Source organism: Lissotriton vulgaris, chromosome 2_1 (genome assembly GCF_964263255.1).
Source record: "Lissotriton vulgaris chromosome 2_1, aLisVul1.2, whole genome shotgun sequence".
Lineage (NCBI taxonomy): Eukaryota > Metazoa > Chordata > Amphibia > Caudata > Salamandridae > Lissotriton > Lissotriton vulgaris.
Window position 1 is genome coordinate 829,010,951 of NC_141687.1, and position 27,016 is coordinate 829,037,966.

General features: G+C 42.2%; 1 protein-coding gene across 2 annotated transcripts in view; it reads right to left on the reverse strand.

The window, feature by feature from the left end:
* The window catches only part of MCM3AP (minichromosome maintenance complex component 3 associated protein), a 622,263-nt gene that overhangs the window by 181,944 nt on the left and 413,303 nt on the right, over window positions 1-27,016 (reverse strand). For both annotated transcript variants that reach the window (XM_086956240.1, XM_086956239.1), the window contains 3 exons: window positions 19,377-19,574; window positions 18,067-18,135; window positions 3,571-3,705 (listed from right to left, as the gene is read on the reverse strand). In XM_086956240.1, coding sequence (XP_086812366.1) covers window positions 3,571-3,705; window positions 18,067-18,135; window positions 19,377-19,574 — 402 coding nt within the window. The remainder of the gene's footprint in view (window positions 1-3,570; window positions 3,706-18,066; window positions 18,136-19,376; window positions 19,575-27,016) is intronic.

A 27,016-nucleotide genomic window follows, 5' to 3' on the forward strand; every position in this document is an offset into this window, starting at 1 on the left:
GAAAGCAGGGGCACCAGTGGAGGTTCTGTTGTCAGAGGTGGACTCACAGGGTAGATTCATTATCCTTGAGGCGCACCTACATGGCAATCATTTGTAGTATCTGCGCCCTAACACCAAAAAAATCTCAACTCCTACAGCGGTTGTCTCTCAACCTAGCAATGTGGGCACACATCGCTAGGCTGTGTAGGCCTTTAACACAGTATTGGACCCCGACCTGGATCAATCTCACCCACCACTATCCACGGTTACCACCACTAGGTATCTGGACCAGTGGCTGCAAAAATAAACCTTGGCAGACATCTGGTGGCAACAAAACCTAGGAGTTAGACTCTACTCTTTCCATTCATCAGTTCATAAAGTCAACATCCACCTTGACTGCATTGTTTGTTCACATACAATTTGCCCAAAGATCACCTCCCCGGACTATCTGGGTAGGGAAATTTCCTGGGCGGCGTGGATGGGTTCCCAGGGGGGCGCAAATGACTCTGCATTTGCATGTAAATGAAGATGGCCTGGAAGTGTGCCGATGTTTATTTGCTGCACTTCCAGGCTGTCTTCATTTACTTCCAGCCTTGTGAGAATGGTGATCAGCATGCCATGGGGGCGGAGGTCAGGAAGTGTGCTGGCAGGGTTTAAAAAGTTGCTAAAAAACACAATCATTTGCAATGCAATAGGTCTCCAATTTGTGAGAGGTAGAGCTATTGTATTGTAAATGATGTTTCTTGACAAATTGCTGAAAACAAAAGACATTTATGTATTTTTAGTTTTGCCCCATTTCAATTCCTGACCTATGTGAGGATCGTTCAAGAATGTATTCAACCAACATCCTGTTAACAGCAACCGTACCAAAATAAGTGCTTCAACACCCATAAAATATCACTAAATTAACAACTAGCTGTATTTATTATGATGCATAAACATCGATAACTTTCAAAGCACCTGCATCAATAAAAATGCCAGGATAACTCCAGTGATTAATGTTCTTTCTGGGGAGAGACCGGAGCTTTGTCTGGAAGTGGAAGTTTCTTTTGACTCATCATAGCACAGAAGGTTAATATGCCTGCTGCACAGAACATGTCCGATTCAGATCACACAGTACATTCACTATAAATAGGTCAATGGGTTATGGTTTTTCTCAGAGAGATCTTTTTGTTACTTGCAGTTTAAAAGTTAAAATACTAATATATAGCTAAGTGTTATTAACTGTCATCAAAGAGCTGCATGCAAACTGCAAGGAATATATTACAGCTACATATTTTTTTGTCCAGTTTTTCCTTATCCAAGTATGGCAAAAAGGGGTCATTTGGGTAGAAATCAAGTCTTCTTATAAAAGAAAACCGCTCACAATGGTGTTACATTTTAAATTCTGAATGTGTGCTTTTCCAGACCAAGGACTCTTACACTATACTGCCTACCAGTATGCATGACATGTGACTTCTACACTTTGAAGGCCTCTGTCTTATGTAACATTTCCTATAAATGGATTAACACTTGTATGATTGTCTCCGTGCAACGTATGTGTGATGTAACGTGTTCTGACACCTTAAACTGGTATGAGTGGCGATATAAAACTAAATTAATCTAAAAGACAGTGGTAATGGAGACTTGGGGGGAATTGTCAAATGGTGGTAGTGAGGGAATCCATGGCGAGGTGCTCATTAGGGGGGGACGTGGGGGGAGGGGACTAAGGCCGGCCCGGAGGCCTTTATAACAGAAATTCCCTTAATCCCGAAATCTTGTGTTAGCTGTTTTTTTGTGCTTGAATCATGATTATAAGAAATGTGGTAATTAAAGAACAACAGTGTTGGTAAATTCAATTGTTTTTTCCTATGAGGTTTAAATGCACACCACACAGGGAGGGACTTGCAGGGCACTGGGTGGATTGGTAGGTACTGCCCATTTCACCCCGGGAGATTTGGGAGTGGTAATTGCTTCACAGCACTGAATTCACAACTGAGCAGTTACTCTAGGGAAGCACTGAGCCTACCAGCCAACTCTGGTACAGGGACAATAGGCTTCAGCAGCAGGTTGAGCACTGGGAATGAGCTGCAGTCAGAGAAAGAGGTATTAGTTATAGAGGTCAAGCTCATCAAAAGGCACCAAGGACGAGTTTAGAGGTAACAGGGAAAAGAGCAACGGAAAGTAAGAGGAGAATGGTGGAATGAAAGGAAGGCAGGCTTAGTCCAGGGGCAAATAGGCTGGTTCGGTGCAAAGAAATACTGTAGTCAGGAGAAAGTGCAAAAGGGTTTGTCATTAAAGGAAGTTGTCAAGATGAAGTTAAAGAAGAAATTGTTAAAGGGGGGTGGGAATTTTTTAGCGGCAAAGGGAATAGTTAATGTTTGTTTGAGTGCTGTGAGGACATATTAATCTGCGCGGCAATAAGCAGATGTTTGTGTTTTTTGTACCTGAGCTCAAACGACCTTATGACAACAGCAGCAAGGTGTCCGTGGTGATCCCATCCCAAAGTAGGATTTGGAAACTAAATGGCTGCTGAATCCACACTCAACATATTTAAAAAACATGGCAAAAGACCACAAAAGAAGTGAATTGTGGAGCAAAATAAACCGCAACATACATAGAACTAGGTTCACTTAAAAACATAAGTGTGCAACAAGAACGCATGTGTCTTCCTGGACTGCACAATAACGAAGAATTATCGAAATACATAAATCTGTCCTCCAGAATAGAAGGTTTGTAAGTCCTAGTTTACAGCACTGAAGAATTGGATATGCAATACTATGCTGCAGATGATGGATTACGTAGCAAATGCGGTAATATAAGTGGCCTTCCCCCCCCCCCCCCCCTTTTTATATTCTTTAAAAAAAGGCCATTCATTAGTGAAGCAGGTACTGCTGCCAGGTGTGTAAGTGGCCACTGCTGGTTATCAATAATTAAGCAGATGCAGCAAGACTGGGGCCCATGGGTTTGAGGGGCCCACTGCATCACAGTTATCACGGTCTACCTTTAAAAAAGAGGCATGGGGGCTTATTTTCCTTTTTAGCATTAGGACAGAGGGCACCTTTGCAGAAAAAAGGGAGACATAGTGTGGGAGCTTTATGTTTTTTTCTGGAAGGGACAGAGAACCTTATTCAAAATCGGAGTGATGGGCAGCCATGGTGAGGAAGAGGTGAAAGATGTAGAGGAGATACCCTTCTACTCAGGACTGCTGTTATCAATAATACAGCAGGTGTAGTTGCATTGGGGTCCAAGAGTGGGAGGGGCTACAACTCCCCAAGAATGGAGAGCAGTATTTTTGGGACCACACATGATTTTCTTTGATGCATTTGCTGTTTTATAAGTATCATACTTAGTGTGGTTTGTGAGCTATAGAACAAGTGTTCCTGAAATCATCTCATAAGCTCGTCCCTTGCACACAGCCATGTCCCTCCCGCTCCACCAATCATTGCCTTAAAGTTTGTAGGGGGCCCGACCTCAAAACATTTTGCTTAGGGGGGCTCAGAGCAAAAAAGTTTGAAGACCTCTGAATTAATGCAACAACCACCCATCACTGGATAACCCAGTCATCTGATCATATTTCCTGTAACCAGTAATCCTCTTGCAAACACTCACCTGCTGCAGCCATCGTCTTGGTTATCCTCGTTGTCTGGTAACAGTAGTACCATCTTCCAGAAGACATGCTCACAATAGCCAGGAAGATTCTCTGCTATCAGTGATGGCAGGTCCAGAGGACTCCAGGCAGCCTCGCTAGAGAGGGCAGAGAAAAGAAACACCTCAAAAAGGAGGGTATGTCCAATTCATCCACACAACACCATGTACACGGTTACAATGTGCACAGCACACATCTAGTTACAGAGGGCATACAATTACATATGGGACTATAGGAATACCAGATTAGTAACTGTGCAGGAAAAACAATCCAGCTCCCCAGGTGAACCATAACAAGGCAGCTAGACTTACAGATAACATAAAACCCTGCCTTAGCAATCTATGAAAGAACATCTCCATTTTAAGGTAGAGTTTTATCAGAGACCTAAAATACCAGGATGCTTAGATCAGAGGACTAAACTAAACTATTCTGACACTACCTAGAGGTGCAAAGAGAATGCTTGGCTTGATAAAGCCTTCCTTATGGAATGCTCTGCTAACGAAACTGAAACAAGCAAATCACCTGTTTTTCCGGAGATTACTGATAACTTGCCTATTCCAAAAGGCATCTAGGCTTCAAGAAGAAAAGCTAATTAATAAGTATTCTTGCAAGATGTGCTATGAAGTGATTTAAGTGGCACTGCGAGCACTACAAAGTTTGTAAATATTTAAGGTTTAAGGGTGCACAAAAGTGATAATATGTGGTCTAACACACTGAGTTGAGGTGAAAAGATTTGGGCTGATATTATCAATCTTTCAGCTGCACGCCATCATTATCCCAGGACATTCATTACAGTGGGTTGACCCTCTAAAAAAATCTTTGTTTGGCACCATTAAAGTGTGGTCCGCAAATGTTGAATGCAGTGTAAGAACAACATGGATGCTTTTTTGAACATTCAGTGCCATGAAGTAATCCAATCAGACTCCAGCAGGGGGCAAAATTAACATACCAACTCATCAGGGGCTAAACGCATTTTGGGCCGAGTTGCATCGCAGACTCTATGTTTTTAAAGCAAGATGACCAAGCCAATTCTTTGAACTAAGACAGAAGTATATGCCCAGCACAATCCAAAGAGTCTGTATGTAAAGATTTCCTGAAATGTAGCATCCTTAATATTTATGAGGCAGGAATCCTGAAAATTCTTGAGCCCTGATGTAAATGCTGAGATGGAGCCCCACAAGTAACAGCATTAGCAAAGTGCCTTTATTATACTTCTGTCCTTCAAAGGACAGACATTGCAATGCCATTATAAGTACCACTGTTGTTTTCATTAAGAAAGTTTAAAGCTTTAATTTTTAACTATGCTGATGATTTGCAATTGATCTTCTGTCTGGACTCCCCTGGTGCTGCCACCGAATTTCGGGAGGCCATGGTCCACATTCAGAGATGGATGAGCCTAAATCATCTGAAACTCAACCCAGGCAAAACTGAATTGATTTTGCCTGGGAAGATTGAACTGTACTGGGGGCCACATTTTTGGCCTCCAGAAATGGGAAATCCTCCAGCCAAGTCCCAAACAGTAAAAAGCCTAGGGGTTACTTTTAACGAAGATCTTTCTCTTAAAAGTCAGGTAGGGACGGTGGTATCTTCAAGTTTTTTTCAACTTTGTAAGATCAGGAAGATTGCCCACCTATTAACTTACCCTGCTCTGATCCAAGTCATCATCGCCCTTGTGCTGTCCCGCCTGGACTACTCCAACAGTTTGTATTGGGGTCTTCCAGCTGGGCAGCTCAAGAGACTACAACTGGTTCAGAACCAAGCGGCCAGGCTGATTTGTAAGATACCCAAATGGCAGTACATCAGGCCGGGTCTGGCCGGTCTCCACTGGTTGCCAGTAGCGCAGAGAGCAACATTTAAAGCTGGATGCATTATCTTTAGGGCACTACAAGGCAAGGGCCCTGGATTTATTAGCAACCTGCTTGTTAGGTACATCCCCTCACGTGCTCTTCGCTCAAGTCAAAAGAACTTGTTAGTGGTGCCTCGTATTAGGAAACAACGCCAGGGAGGCGGTTCTTTTCACTTTCTGGCCTCCTCCCTGTGGAACTCTCTGCCACTGACACTGAGACTTCATGAAGACCTGTTGGCTTTCAGACAGGCTTTCAAAACTTGGCTTTTTAGGCAAGCCTACCCATAGTTAACTTCTGCCTCTTTCTGTTGATATGTTATGTCTCTGCAAACCTTCCAACAGCGCCATGAAGCCTACGGGCGTACGTGCGCTCAATAAATTTTATTTAACATAACATAACATAACCACTTTGTTAAAGTGGCTTCGGGGAGACATGCAGCAAGAGAATTTCCGGATGCTAAAAACGTTTTAAATACTATCGGCCTTTGGCACAGGAAACTAATCGGAACAAAATGTGGCAGCAATATGGGCCATGTAGCCATGTTTGTTCAAACTCGGAGTACGTTGATTAAGGGGGAGCAAATTTATTGGCGGTAACGCAAAAGTAGCATTTCCCATTTTAATACTCACAGCAACTGTTCTCTCCACTATAGATAGAGATGAAAATAATTACACCAAAGCATAATGACATATCACAAATAGTTTATCCTAGTTAGGTTTTTAGGTTTTTTTTTTTTTTTAAAGCCAGACCTCACCAATGAAATGGAAGAAATAAGGCTCAACTCCATCTAAAGCTCGGAGGTCGTTTCCACACCTTAAATGCAGGTGACACATGGGATAAAGAAGAAGTGCTCAGGCAAGAGGTGCTGAAGATCAAAGACCAAAACATCAACCTCCAGAGCCAACTGGAAGAGTTGTAAAACTGATCTAGGCCCCAGAACATCCGCAGTTGTGGGGTTCTTGCTGGAGCAGAATCCCCCACTATGAAAGCCTATGTCCAGAAACCTTTCAACTTACCACTAGAGACTATACTAGGCAATGTGCTAGAAGTGAATGGAGCTAATTGGCAGGTACCTAGGGCTAACTGCAACTGTCCCCTTAACATCCTCACCTGCTTCAATGAAATTGGAAAAAATGTGTCATCACTTTCGGGGGAGCCAAGAGTTGGCTTTTTCAAGACTTGTCAATAGTCCCTTTAAAAAAAGAGGAAGTTCCACCCGGTCACTGCATTCTCGACACCCATTTTAACTTCGCATCCAATGGGACAATCAGACATATGAGCTTAGGTCACTTGCCGAGGCAATAAGCATCCTGGGTCTAGAAGAGTTTAAAAACAATCCCAACATAACAATCCCAGATCAAGTCATAAAACGGGAAGATAGTAAATCCTTGCCAGCAGTAGGGGAGGCAATAAACCCAAGAGAAAGCACAAGAAAAGAGAGCCTTATTGCAAAGTTTGACGGATGACATGTTCAAGATATTCCTCACCAGATAGACCCAACGAGAACCACAATGAATGTTTAAGGACATGACGAGGGGTGGGCTCTGAGGTGGCAAAAGGGAAAGGGCTATGGAATGAAGGTCAAAGTTGAAGGTAAACTCTGTACCAAGGCTACTGAAATATGGTCTGTAGGTTACTCAAGTTAATGTTAATATACTCGTTTCTGATCCACTCACATGATGCGTTAGGTCGAAACGCCAAGACAACTCCATTAAAAACATCAGAAAGGCAGTACATTCAGAGGACTGCAAGGGGCTCAATGAAAGCAAGAGATCAACAATAACCTCTTCCATGAAAACGGTTGTCCTCAATGTATGAGTACTTAACATTCTAGCCAAAAAGCTATCAACACTGTCCCTACTCCATGAGATGGAGTGCGACATTTGTTTGGTCTAGAAGATACATTTATTGAGAAAAGACAGCTTTAGACTTAGTTCAAAATGGCTTCCTAGACAATTCATATTATTAAATTGCACAACAAAAGGGCAGAATGGCTATCCTCCTATCTAATTCCTTTAGAGAGGTTGTATGAGGGACGGGTTTTGAGGAAAAGGGAGGGCGCTGTCTCTTCCTATCCAACCTAGGAAACTTAGCTTAATACCTGGTAATGTTTACAGACCAAAACAAGATCAAAAAAAGATGTCTTGATCCATCCCTGTGATCCTTCACAGAGGAGGACCAAATTATCCAGCAGGGTTGACTAAATTGTGCAGCAAGAAAAAGCTAATTATGTGGCATAATGAGGTACATTTTGTGATAGTATTTATTCATTACTTTGCATTTTTTAGACATTGTAATAATGTCTGCGCAAAGATTTTGCTTTATTAGCACTAGTTTTATAACCAAATATAGCAATAAACAACTGAAAGATTACCAGTTACCCATTGCGAAGGGTCTTCCAATGTGTGAGAACACGTCACCACATTTTTTTTTTTTTTTTTTAAATACATCTTTTTATTAAATTCAAGCAGGTAGTTAACATAGCATAGGTATAGTTATTTGTACACATGATCCTTTTTCTTTTCACAAAGTCAGAAGTGATTTACTTCTTTTTATACACAACATCTCAAGGCTACATCCACTATATTGTTTCCACTTTTCAATACGGGGCAAACGTGCCACGGGTGGGTTGGTCGAATATCCCCATGGGGGGTGCAGTGGTACCCTCTATACGCATTCCATTTATCCCAAATTTTACCCCATTTTTTGAGACATCCCCACCCAACATATACTGCTTTCTCTGCCACCATACACCAACCCATGCCAGGTTTCAATTCCCCTAGGGCCGGCAGTTAACTAGCTCCCCATCTGCGGATGACATTACGCGTCGCTACCATCAGGCCCAGGGTGACCCAGATCTGATCTGGCTGCCCCAGATCGGAATCCTCCCACACATTCAGTAAACACTATTTTGGGGTAGGTGTTAATTCTATTCCCATTATTCCCATTATTTCTGTTATACAAGCAAATGTGGCTTCTCATGCTTGGATTCTTTGACACTCCCACAGAATATGAAAGACCGACCCCACCTCCCCACAGCCTCTGTGACAGAGGGTGTCTGTTTTCCTGCCCATTCTATGTAGTGTGTTGCAGGAAATGCATGCTCCAATAAGGATCTTGAGTTGGATCAATCTAAAATAGGTCCGGATGGCCACCTCTTAAGGGGACGTTTTTGTTACTTTTGAACTAATTGAGCTAGAAACAATTCTTTTTGTTAAAATCTGCAGATTGTGCAGAGGTTGGATTAAGTGGGAAATGCGGCAGATCCATAATTATGTAGAAAACACCATTGCTGCATAATTCGAGTTGCCCTTCCTTTAGCTACCGGATAGAAATAGTGAGGGTAAACATCATTAGGTTTTCCTTTCTGCCCATCCGGAGGGACACAAGACAGGACTCTTCCCTCTCACCCACACAGTTCATGGTCTACATGGAGCTGATGGTAGACAGGATGAGAGGAAATGTGAGAATCACCAGTGTCAAACACGGATACAGAGTGCTTAATAATATGTATGCAAACGATGTGTTGGCTGCATTAACAGGCCCGGGAAAGTCAGTTCCAGCTCGTCAATCTTGCAGCGAAGAGGTGCAGTAGCAGCCGCATGGTATCACAGCCCCAGTGAACAGCGTGTACAGCCATGCCTGGGAGGCAAGTGTTTTGCACAGTTTACTCATAAAACCTGCTCAGAAAGACAACATATACTGCATGTCATGTTTGCGAGTTTTTTGGGGAAGTTCCCAACCAAAACCCGCACACAGAGACCGGGTGGCATACAACTCACAATGTGGGCACTCCTCAAGTGTTTGCTTTCTCTGGGTGCTCCACACATTGGGAAGACACTAAGCTCCCCTCCGTGAGAGTCTCTGGACCAGGCACACTACTTCCCCCTCTCAGCAGGCAGGTTGATTAACTTATTGAGTGACCTAGCAGAGAGGAGTAGGATCAACTACCACAAAAGAGCAGCTGATATTTCCTTATACGTAAAATGGGAAGGAGCCTAAACAGTGTGGAATATTGCCTTTATTAACATAGATGCAAAAAGTTTCACTGAAATATTAGCAGTACAGAGACTCTGATGCCTGATCAGGTTCCCCCTATCCGACCGGGCTTTATTGTGGGTAGTCAATATGATAATTCACCTAGTCCAAATTCAATCTTTGCTGTTTTGATCTCACTAGACACAGAACATGCCTTTGATCGAGTGTACTAGCACTTACATGCCAAAGTTATGCATAGAGCAGTCCTGGGACCTAGGCTCATTACAGTGACCCTCACTGGCTACTTAACCCTTCCTCCACAATAAGAATGAATGGACATATATTGCATCCATTCTCACTCTGTAGAGCCACAAGGCAGGCTTATTGAGCAGCTGGCTGTATGTGTAAGAGAAAAGGTAGGAGTAGAAGGGATCCAGTCTGACCCGCACACCAATAAAATGATGTTATTCACTGATGATAACATTCTGGTTCTGTCCTCTCAATCAAACTCTCTTTCCAAATGGATGTTTCACCGGCCGCTATTTAAGAGTGAGGCTGGCTTCGCAGTCTGCTTAATAAATCAATAATTCTTAATCAGCCCCTGGACTAGACCATGACCAGACTATTATATGATACTTTTAATGAAATTGATATGTTATAAACTAGGCAGAAGGCTATCTGTAGAGTTCCCATAACTTGGACACAACCACCTTTCAGTTGGGTCAACCAATCAATTCAATATTTAGGTGTTCAAAGAAATCCCAAAGTGACTGAATTTTACACAGCCAACTAGCTAAAGCTCTTGGTAAATCTAATTTCCCTGATCTCCTAGCCGGTCCAGATCAAAGTAATTAAAATGATCGTACAGCTTCGTGTATTATAGCTAATCTAGGCCCTTCAAATCAAAGTTCAAGCAAAACCTCCTGCACTATTTAGTAAAGGACATGCGCCTCCAGCTGCCATATATAAATCTTTAGTAGCCTAGAGAAAAGTGCGCACTCTGCCTACCTAAAGTTTATAACTATCACAAGGCTTAAAGTAAACTATGACAAATCCCTTGCCTTATTGTTTATTACACACCTCCACCCACAGCCGAATTAACGGAGCACTGAGAGCCTAACCTGGGCTCCACGTACATTTAAATATTTGAGGATTTAAATATATCACAAAGAGGTAGACCTCCTGGAGGAAAACCTAGGCAACGCAGTACGTTCCTTGAGGTCACTAATTTCCTTTGGGATGCCTCTCCCATTGTGTGCGGCAAGCCGGTTGGCTCTATCGAAAATGGTGATGTTACCCTGACCTCTACTTTTCACAAATCTCCAGTTGCGATCCTCAGACGCACCCTCCATCACCTGAATTCCTTATTACTCGACCTCATCTGGGGCACACCACAGCTCTCTTTCTGCAGTGCCGGCATGGGCACACCGAATTTCACACACTACCTAGCAGCCCAATTTTAATGGGTGGACCTCTGACTGTCAGAACGCCACACAAAGGAGATGGGGTCTCTCCCCGGACAGGCATCCGCGAGGGCCACATTCTAACCTTGCTATTCTCATCAGACGAGGTGCCCACATCCCCTTCTTCTACGCATGGGCCAAGTGTGCTTATGGGGAGATTCCCATGGGCCAGAAGTACTCCGCTCTACTACCTACTACTACTGCTCCGAGGACTCTCTTTGGGGGGCCATAGTCTTAGTGGACGTCGGCTGCAGGTATGGGAGATTGCCGGCATTACCACGCTCAGTGACCTCTTCACAGAGGGAACAATAATGACTTTCTAAGAGCTACAGGATCTCCATGCATTGCAGAGGGGAGCATGCATAACCTATGAGGAGTTCAGGGCGACACTACCACAATAATAGGATGTCCAGAACCCAAAACCAGCCCAGGACTGTTATTCCATGCATTACACTCTATAGAACACAGTAGGTGCCTAGTGACCTGGCTATACTGGGGCTTTACACAACACCCCCATACGGCACTTGCGCACCTGCGGTTGGTTTTGGAGGACTTCCTGTAGCGACCATTTCATAACTTTAAGTGGCTACATACCATGAAATACCCCAGCAAGACTGTTCTCTTTTCTCCCACTGTTTTGGAGATTGATAACAGGACATAAGCAAAATAAAATGACACTCTAATGCGAGCAAACTGCCACCCTAACCTGCGAATCAGTGACCTTCCGGGCTTGCCATTCTTTCTGGATGTACACTGCCTTAAACAAAGAGCAGATGACACTCTCAAATGTAACAATCGATTTGACGGTCATCTGCTCTTTGTACAATACTGTATTTTGAGTATCTCAACAAAAAAAGTTACAGCAGGCAGAAAACTATTAGCAGAATTTCCATAAAGTGGTGAGGGCCAAAATATACAGAACAGCCTGAACCATAAATACATGTAGTGAAAGATGCATCCCTAAACAGAAAAAGAACACATTGGATCACATTACACACACATGCAAGGAAAAGGAGGTGCAGCAGAAGAAAGCCATTGAATATTTTTCGATTGGAACAGAGAGCAATGATACTACTGGCTGTGAAAAGTTGGCCTGGTATATGATGTCCACTATTCTAGTGGGCACCTTGCACCAGTCCAATCGACCCTTATTGATGGTAGGTTATAAAGTCAACCTTATAGAAAGCTATGCTAGTGGTAGCTGTGCAGAGCAGCCTTTAGGCTAAGAATTGGAGACTAGTTAAGCTAGTTGTTTTACCAATTATAATTTCTTGAGTACCAAATTAAAGCACACCACACAAGGTATATATCAAATATATATGTATTTATTCTAAACACAAGCCCTCTGCACTCTTTATGAGTTCAGAGGTAAAAGTACAATACAAGGAACTTCATTAGCATACAATAAGTTGCACAGTATACGTTATGCCCTAGGGGCCTCACAAACTATATACTAAAAAGGTGGTATAAGGACCACGTTGGAGACACGTCCAAAGGTTAGGATTTAGGAGGCCCACGGGAGACACGTGCAGTGTTAAAACACAGCCGCGGGTTACTATTGACTTTCTATGAGAAACAAACAAGTTACAAATTTGTAATTTAAGGACACTGCTAGGTGAACTATGATGGAACCCTTTTAGACTAGGACACTTCGAGAGTCGAGACCCACGGGAGTACCGGAGTACTCGTGTTACCTCAACTAGGGAAGCGGGAGGCATAGGTGCCATTTTAGTGTCTGGTTTTGTCGTCGATTCCAATGGGGAGCTGCAAAGAAGTGCTGCAGGCGACCAGAGGAAAAGTGTCCGGGTGGATCCAAGGGTGAATCGGAGACGTGAAGAACCTGAAAGCAGAAGAGACAGAGTCTGGGCCACTTGCCAGTGACCAGGATGGTGATAGGAAGATGCCACCAGATGTCTGGTTATTTCAGGTAAAAAGGTGCAGCTGGTCTCTTCAGCCACGAGGACCAGGAGGCGTCGACGACTACCAGGAGCTGGAGTCGAGCTGTCCCACTAAGGATCTAGTTGACTGCGGTGTCGGTATCCCGATTGGACCCAACAAGCCTTGGCAAACGCAATCCATGCAGAATGTCGAGATTGGCTTCGGTGCAGACCAGCAAGGTCGGAGGAACCTCTCCTTTGGGGAGAAGTTGGAGCAAGCCTAGAGCAACCAGGAAAGCAAAGTAAATCAAAGATTGGTCTTCTTGGGGGCTCACTAGCCAACAGACTAGGAACCGCGAAGACGCGTTGAGTTGAAATGCACAAAGCAGGTCCACGGGACACTCGTGGAGTGTTGGCCTCTGAGCTTCGGTACAAATGCTGTTCGGGGCTGGGGCTTCAAGCACCCCAATGCACAATTCGGGATACATCAGGAAGTCGGCAAAGGTAGCAAAATGCAGGATGTCCAGGAATTCCGGCGCCACATCTCTCATGTCCGCCACAGGTCTCAGCTTTGCTGAGAGCGCAGGTCAACGTTACAGATGTCTGGATGTCCATGTCCTGTGTTGCAGATTCGGTGGGAGCCTCGAAAATGCAGACCGGCAAAGATGCTGTTGGTGCCTGTTTGAACAGGTTGGTCACTCCTTGACCACAAGGGAGATTTCTTCCGTCTTTCAGTCGATATGGAATGTAGAAGGTCCAAGATATATGTTGCAGGGTTTCGTCCAGGGTAATCTAAAGTCCTAGGGACTGGGGTTCTATACTTATAGTAAGTTTAGGGGTTGGACTAACTCTAAGGTCCCTCCTATGGGTTGACCTGGGGATGGGGTGGTTACACCCTTTCCCCTTTGTCCAGTTTCGCGCCAGAGCTGGGGCTGAGTGCCCCAGCAACCGGTTTGAACTGGGAAATGCATGGAGCACCTTGTGTGCCCCAGGCAGTGTCTGGAAAGCATTCACTGAATGCAGCCTCCCTGCCCCAATACACTAAAGCCTGTCTGGGGAGGTGCCAGCACCTCCCTGTACAGGAAACCTATTGTCCAGGCCTCCCCTGCCGGAGTTTCGTCCAGCAGCAGGAGGGCAGACTCATGTCTGTTGCAGCAGCATCCATTTTGTGATGCTGGGGCTCTTTTTAACTTTATTATTATTATTATATTTAAGATTATATGGCGCAACAGCTACCCGGAAGTTTCCCGGCGCCTATAGACACAAGCTAATCAACAAGGCAACCAGAGAGATGGACTATAAATTAAATAGCTAAGTTTTGATGCCTTTCCTAACACAGCGCAGGAGCGAGAGAAGAAAAGGAGCGGCCACCTATGCGGGTCAGTTTAAATCTAGGGGTCACAAATTTGGCTTGCTTCGGGGATCTAACGGCGCGAGTTGACTTATATTTGTGAACCAGAGTGTTCAAGTAATGTGGGGCCGAGCCGACATTGATTTTGTGCACATAGCACAAGGCTTTGAATTTATAACGATTGTCAATTCTTAGCCAATGTTAGTCCCGGAGTGATTTGGAAATGGAAGCCGTTCGAGGTAGCTGACATAGGAGTCTGGCTGCCGAGTTTTGGACCACTTGTAGTCTACAGATTACATCCTTGTTTGCCCTTAAGTACAGGTTGTTTCCGTAATCTAATCTTGATATAATTAGGGCCTGGGCAACGGTTTTCTGAGCTGTCAAAGGCAGCATCCATAAGATCTTTTTTAACCATTTTAGAATGGTAAAACACATCGACGTAACCTTAGTTGATTGTTGACGCATAGTCAACTCGTCATCTATATATAATGCCCAGGTTACGGACGGATTGAGAAGGTAAAGGAGGGGGAGCCATTTGTTGAGGTTCCCATAGATCTTTATTGCAGCCTAAAATCAAGAGTTCTGTTTTTCCTCAGTTAAATTTAAGTTTGTTTGCATGCATCCATCTTGCGATATTTTGTAGACCCGTTTTGAGAGATTATGACTTAGCAGTGTTATTAGTCGAAAGAGAGAAAATAAGCTGGTTATCTTTGCGTAAGTCCAGCTTCTTCTGCTATTTCCGCTAATGGACTAATGTAAGCATTAAAAAGCAGAGGGCTTAAAATCGATCCCTGTGGAACTCCATATGATGACACATGAGATCTGGAGTTAGATGTTGAGGAGAACACTTGAATGTAAGATTATTTAAAAAGCATGCGAGCCACTTCAATGCAAGGCCGCCAATGCCCTTAGAATTAAGGATTTGAATAGGAGACTCATGTGATATGGTGTTGAAAGCGGCACTCAAATCTAGCAAGATGAGTGCCACTGTATCGCCTCCGTCCAGTTGCTAGCGGATGATTTCTGTGACTCCCAGAAGTGTTGATTCCGTTGAGAATCCAGATCTAAAATCTGATTGAGACGGGTGCAGAATATTTAGGGAATTCACGAATTGGGACAGCTGACAATTAACATATCATAATTTTTGAGAAAGCAGGAAGTAACGAAACTGGACGGAATTAGAAGGAACCTCCGGATCGGCATAAGCTTTCTTCAACAGAGGAAGGATCATCGCATGTTTCCAATTGGCAAGTATTATTGCTTCAGCAAGTGAGGCATTGAGAAGGTCCATGATCAATTTAAGGATCAGAGGGTCCAATTTTTTTAAAAATTGAAATTGGGAATAAGTCCTTGGGAGAGCCTGATTTGATACTATTCAGGGTGTCTATAAACGATGTAATGTCAAAAGGTGACCTTCTATCCAGCATATCCTTAGTATCCACCAGTAATTGTGAAGGAGAGGTAGAATGTGTTAGCGGACTAATAGACTGCGGACTGTGTGTTCCATTCGTATCAAATTCTAAGTATATTTTCTCCATTTTCTCATTAAAGAATGTTGCTAAATTTTCACATTGTTTCCCCCTAAGATTAGGCGGTTTGGGTTGGTGTGAAGCACCATTTTAAAAAGTGTTTTTGCATTGATTTGGGATAACCTGATATTGTTTTTTATATGTTCTGCACGTGCTGCTTTACATAGCGCCTGATAGCATTGTTTATAATTCTGTTTTTCAATTGGGTCATAGTGTTTTCTCCATTTCCACTCTAGACCTTTGCAATTTGTTTTTTCTAATTTAAGTTTATCTGAAAACCAAGGAGCCGGAGGCCGGTGGTTATTTATGTTGTTCTTGGTTAAAGGAAGACACGTGTCTAACGACAAACTTAGCCAGCTATGGATAGTGTCTGCATCTGTAGTGCTGACTAGCTTTATATCTGGTCTGGAAAACAAAAGATGAGTATTGAGTCGTTCAATATTCAGTTTTTTCCAGTGTCTCATCCCAGTAGTAGCATCCTTGATCGTCTTGGGTTCTTGTCCCAAAGCCTGATTAATCTTAAAACTAATTAAAAAATGGTCCGACCATGTCAAAGGAAGGGCTTGTTCACATATAATGTTGCTTAGGTTAGAAAAAACTTGGTCCAGTTGGTGTCCAGCTTTGTGAGTAGGGCCAGTATTAAATAAAGTAACATTTAGAGCTGCTAAGTCAGCGATCAGTGTAGCACTGATTGCGCAGTTAGCATCATTAAGATGAAGGTTCAGGTCTCCTAATATAGAAAAGTTTGTGGCTTCAAGAATAAAGGGAGCAATAAGATCGGAAAGCGCCGCTGTCCAGGCAACATCTGCGCCAGGCGGTCGATAAATTAACATCCCCGAAAAGGTAAATTGGGGTGTAAGAGCAAGCTTAAACAAGCCGGCTTCACAATTATTGAACGGAAGATCTTCCCATTTGCAATTGAATTAATTAAAAAAAAAGATTCCAATGCCCCCTCCTATTATATTCACACGATCATTCCTAAGGATCGTGTAATTATGGGGTAAAGCAATGGCTACATCAGGGCCGGAGCCATCATTCAGACAAGTTTCTGTCATGAAGATGGCATCCGGTTAAGAATTAAGAAGTAAGTCAAAAATATCTTTTGTTTCAGAAGTGACCTACAGTTAATACTAAGGAACAAAAATTCTTTAGAGGTTACTTCCTTTTTATGCTCTGAATGGTGCAAAGGGACCTCTATTGGGTCGCTATGACCACATGACGCCGGAGAGAAGGAAAAATTGCAGCAGGAGCAGTTAAATGAATGTTTATTCAATAGTGCAATCTCACAGTTTTGTTGTCGCTTAGGGCGAAACGCATTAAGATCTGAGTGAGAATAGGTGCGGGGAGCCGAGAGAAATTGCCTAGGGGCTATGGCCCCTGGCCCTTTCCGGGCGCAGACGGGCTTGTCTTTGGCTCGCCGCCGGTGCGCCCGCAGCGCGTCACCTCCATGTGTGGCTAAATAGTCAGCCTATAGTCCGCCCGCCCGCCTTCATGCATCTCTGCCCCGGAAATGACAAAATCTACTGCCTTCGCTCCCTCCATTAACCGGGTTTAACAGTAATTACATGTCTTCTCCCTCTAGAAGGGAGGAATGCTACCCCCCGCCACCTGGACCTTACACCCTCTCATATAAAACCAAGCGCTCTGCCTCCAGGATTGTTAAGGCCTGCCATAGGAGTGACTTATAGGTTACTATGTGTCTATATATAAGGTAGATATAGGTATACTATATATAAGTATGGGGTGATTACACCACCTTACCCAGGCTGTAAGAACAGACCTGTGGGGTCAGTTTGGAAGGCTAACCAGGGGTGGCACAATTCATGCTGCAGCCCCTGGTAGGCCTAGGGTGCACCTATGCCCTGGGTACCTAGGATACACTATACAGGGGCTTACAAGGGTGACCCAGTAACCAATCTGGTATGTACCTAAAGTACATGGAGTCCATTTTATAGAGAAAGGAGATAGACTGGGGCCCTGAATAGCAGGGTCCCAGTCCAAATAAGTCGAAAACCAGCAAAACACCAGGCAAAAAGTGGGGGTAACCATATAGTCAGATATCCACCTTCCTACACTGGCAATCTAATCAATCAGGAAGTTTATAATGAAAAAAACATTTTTGAACAGGACAGGCAATATTACAACACTGTACTACCTAGGCAGCAGGAAGGTTTTCAATCCCTTCAACAATTAACGTTTAGAGTGCAGTACGGCAACTGGAAATTAGGAGAAAAGTGGATTCTGTGGTTCAAGTAAATTCCGATATATTGGCGACTGACTAGTTGAATGGCAGGAATATGCAATGAATGTCAATTAATAACAGACATTAAGGAACACATTTTCCCTAGCAGGAAATGTTGAGACAGGAACATGCCATTGTTGGACATTACAAGAATAAGAAAAATACAACATACCAGAGCAACTGCTGATGAAAATATTGAACTTTCATTTGATGCATCGACTGGTCTTTGAGCCACTGCAACCTACAAAAAAAATCTCACATTAACCCGATGTGAATAATTGAACAGGCTTGCAGAAGGGGTAGACTGCTGAGTGTGTGCTTCTTGGGTGTAGAGTAGGATTAAAAGTTTTACAAGAAAGAGAGCAAGCTTAGGAAGTAAAATAGCCAAGTACAGTGTTACTGTTACTAAAGTGCAGTGACAATTTCAATAGAATAGTAAAACAATTTGGTTCGTTATAAGACCCAAAGTCCATATCAAGAACACCTCAAAACTGCAAGAGAATAAGTAGTTAATGTATTGTTAAAATTACTAACTGGAGGTGCTGGCCACAACAAAGGTGGTTTAATAAGCATTACTTTTAAAATTATCTGTGTCTGTTGTGAATAAAATCAAATGATGAATAGCATACATAACATTTATTTATGGCCAACAACAATAATCCTAAAACCATAATATGCAGCAGTCAACAGCAAACTATAATTTATACTTCTGATATTTACATATGACATATCTGCTATGACGACTGTCCATCAGCTGCACTTCTTCACATCTCACAAAGGCACTGTGATATGTAATGATAATAAAACTGCCTATCCCAACAGATCTCTCTACATCTCTCCCTCCAAACATGCCAGCTCAGGACCACAACTATACCCAAAATTTCAGATTGCTTAACTGGTTATGGCCCTGGGTTGCCCAGACGCAATTGTATAAAATACCATAAACAGACCTGCAAAGCTGTTCAAAGTTACCAGCATTCTGAAAACATACAACCGGGCGTCTGTCTCTCATACTTCGTCCCACAATACGATAAGCGCTCCTCAGTGATCATCACGCATGACATGGAAACACTTCCCACATAGGATCAGAACAAAGACAAAATCCTTCCAAACACACAACATACACAGTGTAGCATGATACCCATCTAGATAAGTGCTTCATCACCCCCGTATGTGCTATAAAAATGCTGTAATACAATGATATTCATTCAGTCGCCTGCAATCTTGTAAATGAGTAAAGCAGTTCAAATGTATACTTTTAAAGCCAGGTTCATATACACGGGACAAGATTCTAAGGGAGTGAGGATGCAAGCTACAGTGGCACCAAAGAACTTCAAACAAACTTCTAGAAACTAACAGCACGTTTCCAGAGACTCAAGGGGAATTGGTGCAAGGAACTCAAAGCAAGGCTCCAAAGGTCAGGCAGGACATATAGCATAGTTAAGCAGGAATAAAGACTGGTAGGAGAAGTGATATTCTCACCTGGTGTAAGACACTCCTAAATTTCCAGCATGGCCCAACTGTAGTATGCCCTTCGCAAAGAGGTCTCTGTCAGGTGGAGATGCAGCACTTGGAAGTAGTGCTTTCAGCTTATCTTTGTGATCCATACAACATGGGGCTGCAGGGAACGCTCTCATCTGACGCCTCAACTTTTTTCGGGCCACCACTACCATTCTCCATCTGAAAAGTTGAACGGTAGTGAAAAAGGATATATCAATTTGTACTGGTATGTGACATCAAAGCTAATGTTACATAGCATGAACTGACTGGTAATCGAGCAATGGCATTGCAACTAACACAATCAAAATTCAGAACCGATTTGCAGCATCATACCCAACCTGCAGTCCACTGGAAATGCAGTAAGGGAAAAATACAGAAGGGGATTGCAGGATCAAATACATCCAAAGCGAAGGACATTATAGTGAATACAGTCAGGAAGCACCACATAACACAGTATCATACTCTCCACACAGCCAATGTTATTTCTTGGACATCAGTAATGAGATGAGACTGAACCATACCACCAATCATCTCTCAACCAAGGACATTATAGGGAAGGGATGACAGCTCTTTAGCACCATACCCACAACCAAGGCATTTCACAGAGTACATTCAAGATTTGGCACTGCACCACAGCACCATTGTCATTCAACTCTCTGCAAAGTATCCTTCTCTAAATGACAAGCTCTGGAAGCTGCAGTAATAGAATTATACCATCAGCCTTGCATGTAATGGAACAGTTTTGCTCACAACAAAGAGATTAGAAAAGGCAGATAGTAGGTAAACACTACTCAGCTAAAAACAAAACTGCAGATTTTCAATGTAACACTATAAATGATGCCTAGTCACTGCTTGAAATAAGAAGTAACATTTAAAAAATAAGGCAGCACAGTTTTCTATGCTACTGGCTAAGAGGAGATCGACAATTCAGTGGATGTCAGGAAAGGCTCCCGAGTTAAGGGATTAGATTAGAGAAGTATTGAAATGGTAAACTGTTGAAAAGATACAGGTCAACAGCACGGTACAGATGCTGATTTACAAGATTATCTACTAGACTGAGGGTCCTTCATGTAAGACCTATTACATCGACTAAACGACGGTCCTTCCCTAAACCCAATGGTTTGAATTTTAAAGTATGCACTGTGTAGACTGTTGGTGCTCACATAAATGGAGTAATAATTAACAAAGAGGAACATTGTTTCCCTCTGAATGTTTTCTTATGACAGCATCAATCAGCCAGAAGTGAATTCAATTTCCTTTGCCTGCAAGGGAGGAGAAAGTTATGCTTCAATGTTCTTGTTCTGTCTGCAAAAGAAGACAGATACTGTATGTGCTATTGAATGTGATAACTGGATTGATTTTATAATACCCGTTTAAAATTATATATATATATATATATATATATATATATATATATATATATATATATATATATATATATATATATATATATATATATATACGTGTGTTATCGGTTCTATAATCCCGCGGCCTTTATCTTATCTACTACTTTGCTTTAAGTGCGGCAAGGATATGTCGGCCGATAACGTGGAAGAATGCAAGGCTGCAGCGAGCAAAATGTCTCAGACAGTCTCCCGTCAGTATAAACAACAACTGAATTCATCAGCAGTGAACCAATTAAGGGGAACAGCACGTTAAAGGATAAAATGAAAATACTTGAAAAAAAGTTACGAAATGAACAGAGTAAATGGTGGGAGGCAAAGTCCCTGCAAAGTTACCTTGATGTTAATCGGATACCAAGAGGCTTACGTATTTTAACAGCGCCTAGTTACGAGAATCCCAACCCCGAACTCATGAAGGAATGGGCGGTAATTAATCTCGAGGCGTCACGAAAACAAGTTCAACTATTAGTAAAATACGCTGAAATTGACAGGGCACAATTGCTAAAAGAAATAGCCACCATACAAGATTAATTGGAAGCCATGGGAGACAATGAGGAAAAGAAAAAATTAACTGATGAAATGAATGTGAGACTAAAGAAGGAGCAATCTAAAATTATGGATAGAAAAGCCTATAAATTCAAACGAGATCGCATTGATTATGAACTGGGGCAAATTTGTACTTTTGCAAAAAGATATGACACTTACCGAGTTGCCAAAAACAAACCTCAAAGTCAGCATAAAGTCAGTACAAGAAACTTAGATCAAACTAACTCAACTATTTCTGATGCCAGCTCTGGAGCAGGCAGTGAGTCGGATTCAGATCAGCGGAGAGCGTCAGTAGCTGAGGGCATGGTGAAACCCCATCCGGGGCAGGAAATTCATTTTTTATGCCAGGAACGGATGAATTCTCTGCGACCCCGTGTTCAAAGAAACTACGGAGGAAATATGCAAACTACAGGCGCAGGCAGAGGCACAAAGCAAGGAGGAAGCGCATCCTCCAAAAGAAGGGGCAGGGGACAGTGGAAAGCCAAGAATCAGTAGTCATGATAACGGATGAAACTACCATTATAAACCTGACCCCTAACGTACTAACCAAGGAGGAGGAAAATATTTTGAAATTAGGCCTCTCCTATGCCCCACAAACGAATATGAATTACACTGACACCAGAATGGACATATACAAAGCTGTACGCAAGCTGAAGCTCCGGAAATTCCATTTAATGAAAAAGAAAAATCGGACAGAGGCAACCATGCCGGTGATCGTTGACAATATCACAGCATCAGGGAGTATCATGCCCAGCGGAATCGTTGAATTATGGACAACTGAAGGAATGGATTCTCAGGGAGTGGCAGCTGAGAATGGGAATGAGAGCAGAAGTCAGCATCTTCCAAAGCAAATTTCACCGCTGACCCCCTTCAAACCAACTTCCACCTTTAGCCCCACCATGCTAAGAGATTCCATTGACATCTTCAATGAAAATGTCATATCCCAGGTTACAGATCTGCACAAACGTAATTGTCAAAGAAAATCCAGGTTCTATATGAGAAATATGCAATATGAGTCACTCCTTCTGAAATTGAGTAATGATAGGAAAACCATTGTACGGGGTAGTGACAAAGGCGGAAATATCGTCTTAATGACAAGAACAATGTATGATAAGAAAGCTTATTCCCAACTCAACAACCGGGACCACTATAAACGTTGTAATATGAAAAGCATAAAAACAATGCAAGTGGACTATCACAAAAAACTATCCAAATGGAAAAAGAAAGACATGTTGACTGACAAGGAGTCTAAGTATCTCAGAAATGATCCTCCAGTAATGCCTCTGATATACTTTATTCCAAAATCCACAAAGATATGGAGAATCCCCCTGGTAGGCCTATCATCTCTGCCAGGGGAGGATTATTGGAGAAAACATCAGTCTATATAGACTATTTCTTACAGGGGGCAGTTAAGTCTTTGGAGTCATATGTTCAGGACACTGGGGACTTACTGTTCAAATTACAAGCCATTGAGTGGAAGGATGACTACTGGATGCTTGCCCTAGATGTATCAGCATTGTACACCAGCATTTTACATGAGGAGGGCATGGCGGCAGTAAAATACTATTTGTCCCAAAGGGAGGAACATTACAAGGATCATACTGCCATGATCTTGGAAATGCTACAAATATGCTTACATAATAATGTTTTTATGTACAATAACCTGATATACCGTCAGTTGCAAGGAGTTGCTATGGGGGCCAGTTTCTCTCCAAGCTACGCCTGTTTACATATGGGTGCTTGGGAGGAACTGGTCCTCAAAACGCAATTCAAGAAGGAGATGGATTCCAACATCATTGTTTGGTTGCGTTATATTGACGATTTGTTTATAGTATGGCAAGGCGATAAAGAATCAGCTGTGGAATGTGTCAATGCTATTAATATTAACAAACTTAACCTTGAATTCACAGTCACCATCAGTCAGACGAGTGCCACGTTTTTGGACACTGAAGTATATATTGACAAAGGCAAGATTGAAACCAGGCTATATAGAAAAAAGACTGCCGGCAATACAATACTGCATGCGGCTAGCGGACACCCTCACCATCTTATAGCCAGTATCCCCTACGGGGAGATGTTAAGATTACGCAGAGTGTGCAGCACTGAATTAGAACTAGTGGAGGCACAAAAATCCAGCAAGATTAGATTCTTGCAGCGTGGGTACTCTGAGGCAATGATCGACAATGCTATAGCTAAGTCACGCTTGAGGAAGAGACAGGATCTTTTGGCCAAATATGACCAGTCAATCACAAGCGTAGAGATTCCCAATGAAGCCTCTGAAATCAATAACGATTTCAGAATCATAACTGGCTTTAATAAGCAACATCGCGATTTATATCGGATCTTTAATCGCAATTGGGCAATTTTGACAAGTGACCCTATTATAGGTCCAACATTACCACGCAGAGTTACCCTGACCTTCAACAGAGCACCTTCAATGAGGGACCGATTAGTTGACACCAATCCTGAAATTATGGAAAGAACTACCTGGTTACAAAACAATGGTGGTTTCTTCAAATGTAAAGTTTGTAAATCTTGCACACATGGGGTCAATACTGAAACATATAAGGATGGTTTCAGTGATAGGAAGCACAAGATTGACAAGGTCCTAACATGTAAGTCAGAGTACGCCATATTTGTACTCCAGTGTCCCTGTGCCCTCAGGTATGTTGGCAGTACAAAGTTAGAGGTACACAAACGTATTTTACAGCACCTGAGGGCAATATCGAATCAAGACAATACCTACCCGGTGGCGCGCCATTTTAAGGAGACACATCAAAGCAATAACAAGGATCTAACATTTTTTGTTATTGATGCTGTCCCTGCAAGCAGGAGAGGGGGCAATAGAGAGGCTGGGCTCCGCAGATTAGAAACTAAATACATACTCCGCTTAGATTCTAAGGCCCTGGTAGGTTTAAATGTCACTGAGGATTTGTACACTGTGTTGGGATGATCAGTTGAATAAATGCTTGCATCCACATAATAGTTCTAGTTTGATAATCGATGGTAAATGCGAACTCCTGTACATATATGAAGTTGGTTTTCTCTGTTATTTTTAAATGGTTTTTATCATTTGGAAATTATGGTTTTAATCATCTTATGTACTATTTATTATCTTAGGATGTTTTAATCAATAATATCATGATTTTATTATTGTAAAGTGTGATGACATGCCTTTTTAGATCTATTGTGCTATGACCTATGTTCTCTTATAACCTGTGATGATCTCATTTATGTATTGAATACTGTTGAACACTGGTATGCTCATATCAAAATTTATGAGTATTGAAATAATAGTGATTCAATTAATGGACGTGACTGGGCCCAGTCCGACCATGCTGACCCCTTCTGTACTGATTCCTGCTGCTTAGTAGATATATTTGTTAAACATTTTACAATGTTTTGCACTATCTATCACTTAGCACTTTACTGCACTTTTTTGCACTCCCATATGTATATCCAACTGCAGGGATCTGCAGTGGACATTAGATTTGTCATATATTATTCATGATTATTCGGGGATTCATCCCAATATTTCACATTTTAACAGACATCCTATATGAACTTTATATATAGTCAGCATTGGATACATTTACTTAATGGTGAACATGTACTCTACACTGGTTTTATATGCATTGACGTTTGTTTTCATTTATTAGCATGAATTTTACTTACGTAATTAGCCACTCATAAGCATCTAGACCTTATTCGGATTAGAGGGTCTTTAAGATGAACCCTAAGCCCCGTAAATATTGGACATGAAGGGCTTATTGTTTTAAATCAAGTTTGCTTTATTAATGCAATCCTGTGGTTATTTATTGTACATTTGCATTTTTAACCTATATTGAAAACCAATTGTTTTGATTTTCACTAATGTACTACCGATGCTGTATTGTCTGGCTTCTATGGCTATGAGGTCCCCTGTCACGTGTAAGGGGCTTCGTGACGTACATAAGGGAGTGATATGCACTTTCACGTTGTCATGTGAACAAGGCTCCGGGTGAGCCGAAATGTTATGGCGACTAGCACGCAACTTTTGAAATAAAGAACAGCACTAAATCTGAGGTCCGTGTCTGTGCTGCTTGGGAGGGCGCTTTTAGCGAGCGAGCCTGGAGGCGGAAATAGAACTTGCTAATATATATATCTATCTATCTATCTATCTATCTATATATATATATATATATATATATATATATATATATATATATATATATATCAGCTAAGTGTATGGAATGAAAGGGAGCTCTTCTTTAATTTCGGAAAGAAAACAGGTTTGTTTTAAAGGTTTGGTGAGGAAGTCTGTGTAAATATTTATCAAGGACCCCCTGAGTACACGGAAATAGAGTTCCTAGACCAGGGAAAAGCAAATAATTTGATATGTATCAATCTAGGCAACAGAACGTAATAAGTGGTCGAAATGAACTGAGCTAAAACATTGGTTTGTTGTAAAAAGGGGAATTTCAATTTTATTCACAAATTTAAAAAAAAACACATTAAAATAATAATACACATTCACAGATTATAATTAACATACGTGACTTAATAAATCAAAAATACAACACTGTTAAAAAGGAGGGAGCAAATGATCCAACAGATGAAGGTTACATGAAATAAACACAATTTTTAAGAAAAGAGAAAAAAATGAGAAAAAAATGTGGCTAGATTAATCTCTACGCGCGTTTCGGCGAGCCAGCGCCTTCTTCTGGAGCAGCCACGATAGTATTTTAAAAACACGAAATGTATTAATGCTAATTGACTGTGTATTATTATTTTAATGTGTTTTTTTAAAAATTTGTGAATAAAATTGAACTTCCCCTTTTTACAAAAAACCAATGTTTTAGCTCAGTTCATTTCGACCACTTATTACGTTTTGTTGCCTAGATTGATACATATCAAATTTTTTGGTGAGGAAGTCTTGCATTCTCAATTATCCCCTCAGGCAATACTTAACAGCTGATTACAAGGATTATGAGTTTTGTTCCAGTGTCACTAGGTGAATACTACAGCTATAGTTACACTGCCTGTAGAATACTATAAGTTAAGAAACAGCATATGCAATAAGCATTGTACACTATGTGTTAAGTACTCAACACATGTTGAGTTTGTTAGTTGCACATTATGTACAGACCTTTTCCTGAAGTATATTTTGGTGGTATATGTGTTGGTATGTAGAAATTGAAGAAATTGATGTACATGAACAGCACTCATTTCCCTTCTTCTCCCACTCCTCTCCCTGTGAGCACCATGAATACCATAAACTGTTGACCGTATCACTCTGCCAGTAAGAGCCCATACCTATATGCATATGCACAGCCATTCTAGGCACCATGGCCTTTTTACCCATTGGAATCCCCGGCTTCCCTCCTGCGCGTATCTTACACCCCCTCTCTCATGCATAGACCATGAAACCCTCTCCCTCTGCGCGACCCTGCTGCGAAAGGCAACCCTCCTGCTTGACCCACACTAAACCCCCCATTCCCTCTTGAGGAGGCATCCTTCGCCTTAGCTGACATAGCCCTCCCCAGCTGCACCTGACTGCCCCCGCTCTCTCATGTACGGGTCATAAGATCTCTCTCTCTCTCTATATGACTCTGTCCCCGTGTCCACCCTGGCTCCCCCTCCCTTCTCCTCACATGAGCAGGCCGTAAACCTTCTTCTTCTGCAAGACCCTGT